We start from the raw sequence: 16,538 nt of genomic DNA on the forward strand, positions 1-16,538 counted from the left end.
ATGGGAGGTGATATAAATGGTAATAAAGATTATATGATTGGTGCTAACCAAAAGAAACGTAATAATGAGTTCATTTCTTCTATAAGAGATGAGGGAGGAAACTCCTTCGTAAAAGAATTAGATAAAAGGCGAGTTATCAGAAGGCTATGTGCCCATATGTTCTCTCCGTTATCTACAAAAACAAGTGCAGTAAAATATTTGTTAAGTAAAATAGAGCCTCTGGACTCCATCCAATATACCTCACTTTTAGGAAATATTACTAAAGAGGAGGTAGAATGTGCGATCAGTCAGTTAAACATAAACAAAACCCCTGGTTTAGATGGGCTTCCGTCCGAATTTTATAAAATAGTTGTGAATGAAATATCCAAATTTTTAGCCACTGTTTTTAATGAAGGCATGCATGAGGGAACTTTGGGTGACTCCTTTTATAATGGATTAATGTGTTTGCTATATAAGAAAGGGGAAAGAGATAATATAAATAATTATAGACAATTGACAATAATGAATGTTGATTACAAAATATTTGCTAAAATAATTATGAATAGGTTTGAAGAGGTATTAGATAAAATTATAGAAAAAGAGCAAACATGTGCAATAAGAGGTCGGCTGATGTGGGATAATTTATGTACTCTGCGTGAAATAATTTACAGTAGAAAAGACACAGAATTTTTTATTCTAAGTCTCGACCAAAGGAAAGCTTTTGATTACATCTCCCACTCTTATTTGTGGGAAGTAATGAAAGCATATAATATGCCTGAAACCTTCATCTCCATGATTAAAGTATTATATAAAAAATCCCTTGTCCAGATAAAAGTAAACGGCAGACTGACCGAACCCTTCCGTGTCGAATGTGGAGTGAAAGAAGGATGTCCTTTAAGCGCAGCCTTATATGTTCTGGCAATAAATCCGTTACTTAAAACAATCAATAGTGATAGCCGTTTTACTGGATACGCCCTAAATGACACCTACAAGGTGACAGCCCTTGCTTATGCGGATGATGTCTCTGTAATTATTAAAGATCAAAAGGAGATACCAACACTTAAGGATTTGCTAACAAAATACGAACAAGCTTCTGGTGCTAAGCTAAACCAGGAAAAGACCGAAGGAGTTTGGTTTGGACTAAACTTAAAATAACCTGTAATTGATTTAAAAACTAACAAGGAGATGAAGATTTTAGGTATTTGGATTACTAAAAATGATCCATGTCTTTTGAATTGGAAAAAGAAAGAGAGTGAAATAGAAAACGAAGTAGCTAAATGGGACAATAAAAATACAAATTATAAAGCGCGTGTGAATATCGTGAAAACACATGTAGTCTCAAAGATGTTGTTTCTGGCTACTGTCTTTCCCCCTCCTCACAAAACTGTTATTAAATTAAGTAAATTGTGTACCAAATTGATTTGGGGGACAAACCGCGAAGTAACACAGAGGAAATTAATGTATAAAGGAAAAGAAAATGGAGGATTAGGAGCGCCAGATCTTAGCGTTAATTTGATGATTCCTTTTCTAAAAAATGTATATAGCGCATTGGAGCGAAGCACCCACTGGATCCAAGGGAAGGAATCTTTGTGGAAAAAAATGAAAGGGAGAGCCCGAACGGGAGTGCCATACTTTAAACTTGTGTTTGGGGATCTTGTGGATCAGTGGAAATTGGATGATTTAAATCTATTACAATTAAATTCAAAACAGATATATAATAAAATCAATCTAAAAAAAAAATGAAGGTATGATACAATATAAGGCTGTGGAAAAAGAAGAAAATCAGAAAATAGTTAAAAACATATATGACAAAGTAATATCCGAGAACATGAGAGATACAGTGTGGCTTATCTCTGTCGGACGTCTCCCAGTAAGAGCTGTGGTTCTGTGGAGTTGCTTCGTTACCACTAAGAAATGCCCTATGGAGAATTGTGATGAAGACGAAACTCTTGATCATCTATTGATATCGTGTTACAGGACGGTTGAAATAAGAAGGAGGATGGAAAAACTAGGTTTTAATATTGAAAATAATATAAAATCAGTAAGATATGGTTTGTTTAAAGAAAAGATGAGTGAAAATAAAAGAAGATTGTTTTGGTTGGTGATGTGTATTATAAATGTCCACATATGGAAAACAAGAGCTAAATGTGTTATAGAACAAAAAATGATAAGTAGTTTCACCGTATGTAAAAACATTGTCACTGAGCTGAGAAGAAGAAAAACAAGAGATATGAAATTAGGAAATGATTTGCCGTGGGAGCTTTTATTATTGTAATATGTAAAATAAGATGTGAATAATTTGTACATGGCGCTTGTATTATGTGTATTTGTAATTGTGAATATTGATATTTAAATAAAGTGATTTTTAAAAAAAAAAAAAAAGAAAGGGAGGTTTTATGCGACACTACACAGAAATGGCAAGCGGTAAAAAGAGTACGCTGCTGTCGTCTTTAGCGGTCTATGGAGATGATTCGGAGCCCGACTCTGACCCTGAACAAGAAGAATCAGGGGGGCGTGTAGGAAGCCTTGTATATCGCTATGATGAGGATGACTTGAACCAAACTGTGGACCCAGAAGAAAAAGAGTCTGCAGATGAAGACAGCAGAGAAAACAACTCGGAAGTGGACGAATCTGACGAGGGGAGAGACGCAGATGACTTTGAGATCTCAGAAGCAGAAAAAAAGGACCCCAAGGAGCTAGTTGCTCTGTTTTCAGAAAAGGTGAGAAACATGTCACCTGACGAGATCAAGATCCCCCCCGAACACCCCGGACGCTGCTCCAGCCATCTACAGGAGAAGATTCATAAGCTGTATGAGAGGAAGCTCCATGGAGATTTTGACACAAACGCCCATATCCAGCAAAAGAAGGAATTTAGAAACCCAAGTATTTACGAGAACCTCATTCAGTTCTGTGCCATAGATGAACTGGGAACCAACTACCCAAAAGATATGTTCGAGCCTCATGCCTGGTCGGAAGACTCTTACTATGAAGCTCTCGCCAAAGCTCAGAAGGTGGAGATGGACAAACTGGAGAAAGCCAAGAAGGAACGGACCAAGATTGAGTTTGTCACGGGGACTAAGAAGGGCACCAACCCCTCAACAGCACAGCAGCCTCCACCACCAGCAACACCACAACTACATCCACAGATGCCCAGAAGAGGAAAAGTAAGTTGGACTCTGCACTCCCTGTGACCCTGGCCCAGCCCACCCTCATCACAACCACAGCCACGCTGCCCGCTGTCGTCTCTGTGACTGTGTGAGGCTACTAAAGGCAGTGCTATAACATTTTTCTCTCATCATTTTATTTTCGATTAAGTGCAAGAGTTGTTAGGTGTGGATAATTAGATTATAGTTTATTGCAATAGTTTATTCCATCCCATCCATGATGGGAGGGAAGGAAGAAGAGAAGCAAAGAGTGATTCACAGGCAGAGCCTAAATTATTTCTCACAGTTTTTTGTTGCCTTATGGTTCCAAGCGCTGCCACCAATCTTTGCATTTTGTTATTATCTCATGACACTTGTTTAATCAGCCATCTCTCCTATGGACTTTTTAATGTCTACAGTCTCAGATCAACACAGCCCTGCCCTCCAGCACTATCCACAGCAACGCCTCAACGGCAACATTGTACCCATCAGGTAAAGCATCGGCTACGTTTGCTTTGCCTTGTTGCCCATATTAGATTCTTGATGAATGTGTGTTGTTGTTATTCAGCCTGGTTCAATGTGCCCCTTTTTAACTTTGAGCACCCGCCCCTTTAAACCTCTCTGCACAGCCCTGCCCAGGAGAAGTGTGGAGCGCTAGACAGCAGCCAGCACGAGGGGTGCTGAGACACGGACTATTCACGGAGAGACACGACACGGGAGTCAGGGAAAGCACGGGGATTTATTGTTGTTTGTACCATACACTGTAAATAAACGCACTGTTTGTACATAAAGCACCGCGCCTGGGTCCTCCTTCCCCACACCTCCCACGGTTTGCCATGCCGAACCGTGAGGAGAGGCTCAGGAGGGAGGTTATGGACAAAGTTTACACACACACACACACCTACAAGCATGGAGAAGAGCAGCAGCAACACCAAAATACATATGATGATAATAATAATAATAATAATATAATTCATAACTGCTCAGGGATCCTGGGTCGCTCAGACCCAGGACCCTGACAAAAAGTGATTTGTGAGGAGGAGGAAAAACTGTGGCAAGGAAGAGAAGTTTAGATACTATATGGGTTTTAACTATATTTACTCGTGCTTTATAGCTAGTATTTTTATTTTCCCACTTAGCAACTTCTTCTTTAATTTCACATTCCTTTTTAGACCAGTTTGACAAAGAGGGGTCTCCTTTGTTGATCCAAATTCCCAAGACTTTCATTTCGTCATTTACTTGTATGTTTATTTTCGGCTTTTGCAGTGAGGAACTAAACCACACACCTTCTGTTTTTTCTGGGTTTAATTTTGCCCCTGATGCCAATTCATATTGTTTGAGGTGAAAAAATAACCTGTCCAACTCATCCTGGTTCCTAATAATAACTGTAACATCGTCGGCATAAGCCATAGCTGTCACTCTATAGCCATCATTAAAACAGTAACCTTTAATATTAGTGTCTTTATTAATTAGTTTCAATAAGGGATTGATGGCTAAAACATACAAAGCAGCGCTTAGTGGGCATCCCTGTTTCACTCCACACGAAGCATGGAATTGTTCGGTCAAACTTCCATTTACCTTGACTTGTATGATGGATTTTTTTATATAACAATTTTACCATGGCGATGAAACCGTCCGGCATCCCATAGGCTTTCATAACTGCCCATATATACGAATGAGAAAGATAATCAAATGCTTTCTTTTGATCTAAGCTAAGAATAAAAAAGTCAGAGTCTCTTCTGGAGTATATTACCTCTCTTAGGGTGCACAGATTATCCCACATCTGGCGACCTTTTATAGCACATGTCTGTTCCCTCACAATAATTTTATCTAATATATCTTCTAGTCTATTCATTATTATTTTAGCTAATATTTTATAATCAACATTCATTATTGTTAGTTGTCTATAATTATTTATATCACTTTTATCACCTTTTTTATATAATAAACACATCAGGCCAAAATAGAAAGACTCACATAATACTCCTTTTTCAAGCCCTGAATTCAAAGTTGAGGTTAAAAGTTCATTTACTTCTGCTATGCCCAGCTTGTAGAACTCAGCTGGGAGACCATCTAATCCTGGAGTTTTATTATTATTCAGTTGCTCGATAGCAGCTGCAACCTCTTCTTTTCTTATCGCCCCAAGGAGTGAATCAAAAACAGAAGGTTCAAAAGGTTCAATAACACTTAACAATGATCGTAAAGCATTACTGTCTGAAGGTAATGTAGAAAACATGGAAAGGCATTGTTCTCTGACAACGTATCTTTTCTCACTCTCATTGGTGGTTAATTTTCCACTTCCATCTCTAATAGAGGGGATAAAGTTGCTACCACGTCTCTTCTGACCAGTGACAATCGCAAAGTCAGTATTTCCGTTTTCATCACACCCTGCTGTTATCTGCATATTAAATAATAATTCTTTATTTATCAATTCTATTTCTTTTTTCAACTCATCCATCTGATGTTCCTCTTCTTCGTTTCTTTTTTTATACTTTTTTTTTTTATACTTTTTACAGTGTCATGTCTGCCTCAACACTACGGTCAGTATATGGCCCACTTTAATATATAAAAACAAAACAAAACAAAACAAAAAACCCCACCGACCGCAACTACTGCAGAACTGTATCACACATCAAAAGCTTTTCCAATACGGGTTCCAAGTCAGATTGACCATTTATATGAAAAGAAGTTTGATAGAACTTGACTAGACACAAACAAAAGAGATAGGATCAGCTCTACAGAGGAGATGGGTGGCCCTGAAAAGGACCTTTGTTGTTGTTGTTGTTGTTGTTGATCGATCAGTGCAGTAAGCTTAACCACCAAAGCCGTACAGAGTGCGGCCCTGTCTCTTGAGAGTGTACACCACATCCATGGCGGTGACGGTCTTTCTCTTGGCGTGCTCGGTGTAGGTGACGGCGTCGCGGATGACGTTCTCCAGAAACACCTTCAACATGCCACGGGTCTCCTCGTAGATCAGACCAGAAATACGCTTCACACCACCACGGCGAGCCAGGCGGCGGATAGCTGGCTTAGTGATGCCCTGGATGTTATCACGAAGCACCTTACGGTGACGCTTTGCGCCTCCTTTGCCGAGTCCTTTACCTCCCTTTCTTTTTTTGTTTTTTTAAAAAAAATCACTTTATTTAAATATCAAAATTTTTTACTGCAATGCATCTTGGGAGTCGTAGTAAATGTATCTTTCAACTCACGGTTCTGCAGCGAAGTTTTCGACTGGACACGAGGCAGATCCTAGCTAGGTAAGTTGTGATAAACTGTGGGTAATTTGCATGTTCACTGAAATATTAATTTCAGTGATATTAAACTGATATTAAACTTGAAATGTTTTCACAGAGCAGTCTGTGTACCAAGAGAACTACTTTTGCAAAAGTTTATTTAATTTTTTTTGTGATGTATTCTCATGTGTAAGACACTTGCTTGGCCACCCAGCTAATGTTAGTGCTGCTCGATTTTAGCAATGTATCTTTTCTGTAATCAATTCAGTTTTTTTTTAACCCTATTCACGTAATTAACTCAATATTAACGACTTAAATCTCGTAATTGATTTTTTTTCTAAATATGGTGTAATACTGCCTGTGTAACAGCAGTCTGGCGAGGAAGGAGCGGCTAGCCGGTCCAGCGGGCATGTGGTGTGGAGGTTAGCCGATAACACGGAGCCAGTCAGTTAAATTAAACAACAGACCTTTATTCCTTGTCAGCAACATAAGACCATACAAGCCAGGTCTCCACGGCTCTACACTGTCCGTACATACATGTGCGGGGATCGGTAGTCGCCGGTGCCAGGCCGTTACAACGGTGAGGTCTATCCTGAGAACAGAACACGAGCAGCATGTAATGGCTGCCGCTAACAACTCACACACCCCCTAGGAGACTCCCATAGCTACTACAATAGTAGGGCAACCCCCCCTAGTGGTGCTATAACCCAAAAGGGTTGTTACATCACCCCCCCGGCAATTAGGAGGCTGTCCTCAGCCGGACCCAGGTAACGCTCCTCCCGCTACCCCCTTTCACTATACATAGCTACTTTAGGTAGTAAGCAGGCTGTGGAGGAATTGTTATACAGCATCGGTACAGTCAATACAATCAATAAACAAAAGTAGTGTTTGCCGGCAATTGGGAGGCTGTCCTCAGCCGGACCCCAGGTGACCCTCCTCCCACTACCCCTTTCACTATACAAAGCTACTTTAGGTAGTAAGCAGGTTGTGGAGGTACACCCTTACGGCATTGGTACAGTCAATAAACACAATTAGTGATTGAAGCAAACAATACAGAACATGCAGTGTTACTGGCTAGTCATCCTCTGGAGATGGTCCTAGACAAGGGAAAAACAGTCAAAAGTACAACACATCCCGCTGCTTAAATCAGTACAACAGAAAACCAAACCAAAAGCCTCTCACGGGCTGTGGTGACGAGGGTTCAGTGGAACAGAACAAGTAATCATCCCTTGCGAACAGAATAATTACATCACATACATCTTGCATGAAACCAACCCTTAGTCAACCTCAAGATTGTCCGTATGATAACAGTTAGTCCACCTGGTACCCGTCCAACCAGCGGTCATTACGGGGCACCGGCGGGGTTCGTTGGGGAGATGGCCGCTCTCCCGGCTCTCCCGTAGCTCCCTGATCCAAACACTTCAGCAGGCTCTTCTGCCGCTCCAGCGAAGCCTGTAAGCAAACTCGTGGCTTCTTGACCTCCCCTTTCAAGTTTACCACTTCAAGATTGAGGTAAAGAGGTGTAGAGTGAGGGATGATGTACTTTGTCAGGCCAGGCGCCTCAGCATCCGGGTCGCAGCCATCTTCCTCACTCCTCGTGTCTGCGTGGGACGCCATTTTAAAAGTGTGGAAACAACTCGCTCCCACAAAAGTTATGGCGAAGTGAAAAGAGCGTTCACACACAGTACCTAAGCGCATATATCAGTCAGACCGAGAGCGTCCATGCACACTCTGATGCTTCAATGCTTGACACAAAACAACACGTCCTTCTGAATAAACACTGAGTCAAAGTCACTGCAGCATTAGCCTTAGCTTTAGCGCCGCCGATGTCGTAACGGTCCAACAGCACTGAGTTGGCGGTCCGACTAGGGTTGCCAACCGTCCCTTAAAAAACGGAATCGTTCCGTATTTCGAAACAAAAGTACACGTCCCGTATTGAGCTAATAAGGGACGCACTTTGTCCCGTAATACAGTGAGAATCAAAAGTAGTCTATAAATGTTTATGGAATTAACGCTTTGTTTGAAAGCATAACTCCCAGCCCCTCTCCTGCTTTGTGACCAATGAGCTGACAGCACACTTATGACAATTCAGATTACCGCTCATCTCATTGGTCGATGAAAGGTCGCTTGCGGAGAAAATACCGGAAGACAACAGATGACCACAACAAGAAGCATGGCCAACAGGGAAACAAATGCCGACACTGCGGTGCAAGTCTCGGACAACAGTACACCTAAAGCTGGGCAGACACTGTGCGATTTTTTCAGTCACGTTATTCAGCTCCTGCTCAAACTGCACGATTGACTCGCAGGGGTTAGAAGTTGGTAGGTCACGATGCAGGTCTCACACTATACCACCCGATGCTCTGATGCGACCCGAGTGCTCACACTGTGCCTCCATAACATGAAGGTTATAACAGAAAATCTGTCGCTCTGTCTTTCACTCACACAGACACACACACCACCACCATCAACTTTGCTAAATTGCTAATGAAAAACATTGATCAGGCAGCTGTGAATGAGCAGCAGTGTAAATCCAACTATTTTAACGGTTGTTGTGGTCGTGATAATTTTGTGATGCCACATCGAAAAGGCTCGGATGAGCTTTCCAAAGTTCTACAAGTTGTGCCTCCATCGCTTGTGTCCAGATCACACGCTGCACAGCCGTGCTGCTCCGTCTTTTTCACCGACGTTTACGTGTTTGCGCGTGAGCAGTGTGAGCGGCTCACGAGCGATTGATGATCGGGAGCTGCTCGAGGTGTTAATCGCTTCTCGTTACCCCACGTATACTACACGATGCACGATGAAGGCCAAAATCGGGCCGATCACCAAATCAGTCGCACGACTCAAAAATCGTCTCAAAATGGACCAAAGATCGCATAATTAATTAATATTGCACTTTTAGCAGGTGTAAACAATTTTTAGTGCAGCCATGTGTCTCTGTGTTACCAGTGATTTGGTGCAACTGTATTTGATTTTATGTAGAACATGCTTTCTTTTCCCTCAGGAGGAACCAGAAGAGCTGTCTGACAGTGACTTTGAAAGTCCAGTCTGCCGGAGAAGACGAGGTATGTGACGTGAATGAAAACCTAGTGAGGTTCTAAGCTCAATGACCAGTTAGATTTTGTTACTGCAGTGCATAATAATTCCTGGGGGGTTTGTTTGATGAGAGCATCATTAATTTGTCTGATTTTAATGTTTACGGATTATCACAGGTGATTACAGCCAAGGAGGAATATGTGCCCAACTTTTATTTGAACTAATATAAGGATATATAAAGGCTCTGTTAACATTATGAAGCAAGTCATGCTGACCTTCTTTCCTTTGTTCAGTGCATCATGCGTTGCCTACAACACCAGGTGAAAGTGAGGCCAAGCATCAGGAAACAGAGAGCTGCATTCAAGAGAGTGAAAATGAGGGACAGCAGATGTTTCCATATAAATTGGCAGAATTTGAGTAAGCTGTTGTCTAAGGGTTAAAGAAATCCTTCATTCTAGATGTTGTTTAGGATATTGTTTCGATGCAGGTTTCCAATTTGCATGTTTGTTTGTTTGGTTTTTTTTGGGGGGGGGGGGTTGTATGTTTGTTTTTTTTGTTGAATGACTGCAACTTTAGGATTTACATTTAATCTTTCTTTTTTTTAATGATGTATGGTGAGAAATTCTTCAAGGCTGACATGTTTTATGATTTCTAATATCTCTTGTCTACTTAGCCCTCTTTTTCTGGAGGAAGATGAAGCTCTTGAAGAAGCAATTCAGCATAGCCTCCTAGAAGAGTCTGATAGACTGAGTCAAGTGATGATTTAGAATCATATAGTCGCTATTCCCATGAAATTCAGTACGTCTCAACATGTTAAATAAAACTTCTCTATTGACTCGATCAATGCTCTCCTTAAGAGACATCATTTGATTTTCCTCCTCTTCTTGTTTCTCCTTCTTATTTCTTAAATATATATATCTACTTACATTTTCATTGTATTTCATATTCTTAGCATGATTTAATTCTCTCGCTTTAAATTTAAAAAATTTACACATGCGTTGTTTAAGAAGTTCCCAAAGTTCCGTGAAAGAGGCAGTAAAAATCTTAAGATGTAATATTTTCTTAATTTCAGATTTAACTTCAGGCACAAGCAACCCGTCTGCTAACAAAGATGTATTGAGTTTTCAATAGTTCAAAAATTCGTGGGAGCAACACGATATTATTGCCATAACCACCGTGTGATCAGAAAAATCTGTTAAGAATGTGTCATATTTAAGATTTTTAATATTAGATGATATGTAAAATCTATTAGTCGAGTTTTGGTTAATGAGTCGAACCTAGTGTAATGTACAGGGAGTGCAGAATTATTAGGCAAATGAGTATTTTGTCCACATCATCCTCTCCATGCATGTTGTCTTACTCCAAGCTGTATAGGCTTGAAAGCCTACTACCAATTAAGCATATTAGGGGATGTGCATCTCTGTAATGAGAAGGGGTGTGGTCTAATGACATCAACACCCTATATCAGGTGTGCATAATTATTAGGCAACGTCCTTTCCTTTGGCAAAATGGGTCAAAAGAAGGACTTGACAGGCTCAGAAAAGTCAAAAATAGTAAGATATCTTGCAGAGGGATGCAGCAGTCTCAAAATTGCAAAGCTTCTGAAGCGTGATCATCGAACAATCAAGCGTTTCATTCAAAATAGTCAACAGGGTCGCAAGAAGCGTGTGGAAAAACCAAGGCGCAAAATAACTGCCCGTGAACTGAGAAAAGTCAAGCGTGCAGCTGCCAAGATGCCACTTGCCACCAGTTTGGCCATATTTCAGAGCTGCAACATCACTGGAGTGCCCAAAAGCACAAGGTGTGCAATACTCAGAGACATGGCCAAGGTAAGAAAGGCTGAAAGACGACCACCACTGAACAAGACACACAAGCTGAAACGTCAAGACTGGGCCAAGAAATATCTCAAGACTGGTTTTTCTAAGGTTTTATGGACTGATGAAATGAGAGTGAGTCTTGATGGGCCAGATGGATGGGCCCGTGGCTGGATTGGTAAAGGGCAGAGAGCTCCAGTCCCACTCAGACGCCAGCAAGGTGGAGGTGGAGTACTGGTTTGGGCTGGTATCATCAAAGATGAGCTTGTGGGGCCTTTTCGGGTTGAGGATGGAGTCAAGCTCAACTCCCAGTCCTACTGCCAGTTTCTGGAAGACACCTTCAAGCAGTGGTACAGGAAGAAGTCTGCATCCTTCAAGAAAAACATGATTTTCATGCAGGACAATGCTCCATCACACGCGTCCAAGTACTCCACAGCGTGGCTGGAATGAAAGGGTATAAAAGAGGAAAAACTAATGACATGGCCACCTTGTTCACCTGATCTAAACCCCATTGAGAACCTGTGGTCCATCATCAAATGTGAGATTTACAAGGAGGGAAAACAGTACACCTCTCTGAACAGTGTCTGGGAGGCTGTGGTTGCTGCTGCACGCAATGTTGATGGTGAACAGATCAAAACACTGACAGAATCCATGGATGGCAGGCTTTTGAGTGTCCTTGCAAAGAAAGGTGGCTATATTGGTCGCTGATTTGTTTTTGTTTGGTTTTTGAATGTCAGAAATGTATATTTGTGAATGTGGAGATGTTATATTGGTTTCACTGGTAAAAATAAATAATTGAAATGGGTATATATTTGTTTTTTGTTAAGTTGCCTAATAATTATGCACAGTAATAGTCACCTGCACACACAAATATCCCCCTAAAATAGCTAAAACTAAAAACTACTTCCAAAAACATTCATCCTCCTTTTCCCATATATGTGTTTTGTTTGTCTCCTTATTTATGAAGAAGGGGTCCTTTTATGATCTACAACGTACTTTTATTATTCAATCTTAGCCAGCCGGAAGAACAAGAGTATCTCACCGCTTCTTAGCTCGCATGCCCATGTTAACAGATAGGGCCACCTTGTGGTATGGCATGAAACTACATTAATTTACAGCAACAGCTGCTGATCATTACAATATGTATCTGTAAATGTACGTAATGATTTGAAATGTATGGGATTCTGTTTGTTTTTCACTTTGTGCTGTTAATGAATAAAAACTGTTGAATCATAAAGGGGTTTGGATAATTAGCACATTCCCTAGAACTGTTTCAGCTGCTCGACAGGCTTAATTCAGTGCAATGTACAACAAAATGAAAAGAAGTGTTTTTAATGTTGATAATCACAGGTTCCCATCTGTTTTGCACCAGTTTTTAATCTTTCTCAGAGTTCGTGTCATCAGAATTGTCAAGGCTAGAAACTGTTTTCAGTAAGTTCAAACGTAAATATTTAAGAGACTAAATGTCTGAAAAGGTAGCATTCATTAAATTAGCGCAGGCTTCTTCTGACCTATCGCAACAGTCCACTTCACTGTACACTGAAACGGACAGAGCGGCTGCTCTCGCACTGCTGGTTGAGTCATTGGAGCCTCAGGCAGAAGTCATCTTTATGGCAGTAATCTTTTGAAGAAGCCATCTCCTTCCTTTAATACTAAATATTTGTTACCCACGTGGTACATTGAGCTTTCTGCAGTGAAGTTCTTGACAAAAATAAGTTGCAAACACATTCAGAATTTGTGTGCTACATGTCATGAATAGTTGCTGATTTGGATGCAGGTCACGTGGAAGCCAGACGAGAGAGATGTTACGCAGAGAATAAAGCGGTGACAGTAACCTGAGAATATGGTGTCAGACACAAACAAAAGAGATAGGATCAGCTCTACAGAGGAGATGGGTGGCCCTGAAAAGAGGACCTTTGTTGCCGTTGTTGTTGTCAGTGCAGTAAGCTTAACCACCAAAGCCGTACAGAGTGCGGCCCTGTCTCTTGAGAGCGTACACCACATCCATGGCGGTGACGGTCTTTCTCTTGGCGTGCTCGGTGTAGGTGATGGCGTCGCGGATGACGTTCTCCAGAAACACCTTCAACACGCCACGGGTCTCCTCGTAGATCAAACCAGAAATACGCTTCACACCACCACGGCGAGCCAGGTGGCGGATAGCTGGCTTAGTGATGCCCTGGATGTTATCACGAAGCACCTTACGGTGACGCTTTGCGCCTCCTTTGCCGAGTCCTTTACCTCCCTTTCTTTTTTTTCTTTTTTCTTTTTAAATACTTTATTTAATTATCAAAGGACACAATTACAAATACACATAATGCAAGCACCATGCACAAATTATTCACATCTTATTTTACTTATTACAATAATAAAAGCTCCCACGGCAAGTCATTTCCTAATTTCATATCTCTCGTTTTTCTTCTTCTCAGCTCCGTTACAATGTTTTTACATACGGTGAAACTACTTAACACTTTTTGTTCTATAACACCTTTAGCCCTTGTTTTCCATATGTGTACATTTATAACGCACATCGCCAGCCAAAACAATCTTCTTTTATTTTCACTCATCTTTTCTTTAAACAAACCGTATCTTACTGATTTTATATTATTTTCAATATTAAAACCTAGTTTTTCCATCCTCCTTATTTCAACCGTCCTGTAACACGATATCAATAGATGATCAAGAGTTTCGTCTTCATCACAATTCTCCATAGGGCCTTTCTTAGTGGTAACGAAGCAACTCCACAGAACCACAGCTCTTACTGGGAGCCGTCCGACAGAGATAAGCCACACTGTATCTCTCATGTTCTCGGATATTACTTTGTCATATATGTTTTTAACTATTTTCTGATTTTCTTCTTTTTCCACAGCCTTATATTGTATCATACCTTCATTTTTTTATATATATCTGTTTTGAGTTTAATTGTAAAATATTTAAGCCATCCAATTTCCACTGATCCACAAGATCCCCAAACACAAGTTTAAAGTATGGCACTCCCGTTCGGGCTCCCCCTTTCATTTTTTTCCACAAAGCTTTCTTCCCTTGGATCCAGTGGGTGCTCCGCTCAAATGCGCCATATACATTTTTTAGAAAAGGAATCATCAAAATAATGCTAAGATCTGGCGCTCCTAATCCTCCATTTTCTTTTCCTTTATACATTAATTTCCTCTGTGTTACTTCGCGGTTTGTCCCCCAAATCAAGTTGGTACACAATTTACTTAATTTAATAACAGTTTTGTGAGGAGGGGAAAAGACAGTAGCCAGAAACAACAACTTTGAGACTACGTGTGTTTTCGCAATATTCACACGCGCTTTATAGTTTGTATTTTTATTGTCCCATTCAGCTACTTCGTTTTCTATTTCACTCTCTTTCTTTTTCCAATTCAAAAGACATGGATCATTTTTAGTAATGAAGTTTGATAGAACTTGACTAGACATAAACAAAAGAGATAGGATCAGCTCTACAGAGGAGATGGGTGGCCCTGAAAAGGACCTTTGTTGCCGTTGTTGTTGTCAGTGCAGTAAGCTTAACCACCAAAGCCGTACAGAGTGCGGCCCTGTCTCTTGAGAGCGTACACCACATCCATGGCGGTGACGGTCTTTCTCTTGGCGTGCTCGGTGTAGGTGACGGCGTCGCGGATGACGTTCTCCAGAAACACCTTCAACACGCCACGGGTCTCCTCGTAGATCAGACCAGAAATACGCTTCACACCACCACGGCGAGCCAGGCGGCGGATAGCTGGCTTAGTGATGCCCTGGATGTTATCACGAAGCACCTTACGGCGACGCTTTGCGCCTCCTTTGCCGAGTCCTTTACCTCCCTTTCTTTTTTTTTTTCTTTTTTTTTTAGAAATATTTATTTATTGTAAAACTCATTCCAGTAAAACAAACATCAACGTTTTGTCAGACAGACGTGTGGACTTCGATTTTTTCACTTAAAGTTTAAACAGAACCTGAACTTAAGACTCGCTGTGGTGCGATGAGCCCAGCAGTGACACCAGTGCTGGGCTGAATGTTTCAGAGCTCACACAGGAGCCAGAAGCATTTTCATTTAGGAATAATGCATAAAAGTAAAGGCTGACATGAAACGAAATATCAAATTAATATCTAAGAATGGACTAAAATATATTCATCTGTGTTGATTTCAGCTTGGATTTAAACATGTCTGTTATTTTCTTCCAGTATTGAGCCATGTTCTTCTTCTGCCTCCTCCTGTCATCGTCTCTGTCTCTCTCCCTTCGCCTGTCATCTCTGTCCCGATCTGCGTCTCTTGTTTCTCTTTCCGTCTCTCGTCTTCTATCATTATCTCTGCTTCTGTCATTCTCCCTTTCATGACCCCTCTTCCTTTCTTCCTCTCTCTGCCGATCTGCGTCTCTCCTCCTCCTCTTCCTCTTCTTCCTCCCCTCTCAGTCTCTCGTTGTCTGTCCATTCGGTTGTCCTCCTGGCTTTGGCGGCGGCCCGCTCTGGTTGTATTTGTCGTACCCGGTGTCCTCTTTCTCCTCTTTGACTCCGACTGAAACAGGAAGTGGTGATGAAGAAGAGGCTCTGCTCTTCCTGTCCTTCTTCTTCTCTTTCTTGGGCTTCTTCGCAGGTACGGCGTACTACTCGTCATCCTCAGAGGAGGGGGAAGACTCGCCGACTTTGGGAGCGCAGCCCTCCTCCCTCAGATGCTTGGTCACGCCGTCGATGTCCTCGCCGTCTTTGGGGGGTCGGTAGTCTTTGACGTGGTCAACGCGAATCGTGCGACCTTTGATCTTAATGCTGTTGAAGTTGTCGACGGCCAAGACAGTGCTCCTCTGGTCCTCATAGCAGATAAAACAGAAACCTTTGGACTTTCCGGTCTTCTTGTCATGCACGAGGTTGATGTTGACGATCTCTCCATACTGAGAGAAGACACAGATCAGGTCTCCTTCAGTCAGCTCGTATGGAAACCCTCCAACAAAGACCCAGGCGCTGTCTTTGTACTCGCTGTGCCAGGAAACGGACTCGTTGACCCCGAGGCTGGCTTCACGCTCGTTCAGCTCGTTTATCAGCTTTACCTTCGTTAGAGGATTCATGATCGACTATACGGTTTGTATATCAACGCTGTGCTAAAAATGGCTAATCTCACTTACCTTGTCCACTCATTTTGGCTGTTCAGAAACGAATGTGAGGGGTTGCTTGAAGGACTCCTGAATTTACATCTGATTTGAGGACGTAAAAGAAAACAGGAGTGCTTGCAACTACGGCCATCTACTGGCCTTTGGCGGAAATGAGGAACAGCATGACTGTGCCTGGGGTGCAGTAGCTGTGTACTGCAGTAGCAGTTTTTTCCTTTGAGTGTCGATACTACGAAG

The 16,538-nt window shown here is 41.6% G+C and overlaps 2 protein-coding genes and 2 pseudogenes across 2 annotated transcripts; 1 reads left to right on the forward strand and 3 right to left on the reverse strand.

The window, feature by feature from the left end:
- The first annotated feature begins 2,393 nt into the window (after nucleotides 1-2,393).
- Nucleotides 2,394-3,238, forward strand: LOC113024547 (SAP30-binding protein pseudogene; annotated as a pseudogene).
- Nucleotides 3,239-5,928: 2,690 nt separating this feature from the next.
- Nucleotides 5,929-13,594, reverse strand: LOC113024548 (uncharacterized). Its single transcript, XM_026171730.1, has 6 exons — nucleotides 13,585-13,594; nucleotides 13,159-13,467; nucleotides 8,135-8,239; nucleotides 7,683-7,956; nucleotides 6,893-6,947; nucleotides 5,929-6,237 (listed from the first exon to the last, which is right to left on the reverse strand). Exons 1-6 carry the CDS (start codon nucleotides 13,592-13,594, stop codon nucleotides 5,935-5,937), a joined length of 1,056 nt encoding a protein of 351 aa, XP_026027515.1. The 3' UTR covers nucleotides 5,929-5,934.
- Nucleotides 13,595-14,705: 1,111 nt separating this feature from the next.
- On the reverse strand, nucleotides 14,706-15,247 carry LOC113024549 (histone H4-like). The gene is made up of 3 exons (XM_026171731.1): nucleotides 15,233-15,247; nucleotides 15,116-15,122; nucleotides 14,706-15,046 (listed from the first exon to the last, which is right to left on the reverse strand). Exons 1-3 carry the CDS (start codon nucleotides 15,245-15,247, stop codon nucleotides 14,730-14,732), a joined length of 339 nt encoding a protein of 112 aa, XP_026027516.1. The 3' UTR covers nucleotides 14,706-14,729.
- Nucleotides 15,071-16,310, reverse strand: LOC113024740 (RNA-binding motif protein, X-linked 2 pseudogene; annotated as a pseudogene).
- Nucleotides 16,311-16,538: the final 228 nt, after the last annotated feature.

This window comes from Astatotilapia calliptera, chromosome 6 (assembly GCF_900246225.1).
Source record: "Astatotilapia calliptera chromosome 6, fAstCal1.2, whole genome shotgun sequence".
NCBI classification, from domain to species: Eukaryota; Metazoa; Chordata; class Actinopteri; order Cichliformes; family Cichlidae; genus Astatotilapia; species Astatotilapia calliptera.

Excerpts from the sequence above, each read along its gene's own strand:
- LOC113024548 (XM_026171730.1), bottom strand. Across the intron at positions 8,240-13,158 it reads CACTCTGTACGGCTTTGGTG|GGACGGTTGGCAACCCTAGT; the intron begins GTTAAGCTTACT and ends CCGTTTTTTAAG. Across the intron at positions 6,948-7,682 it reads AATGACCGCTGGTTGGACGG|GATAGACCTCACCGTTGTAA; the intron begins GTACCAGGTGGA and ends TTCTGTTCTCAG.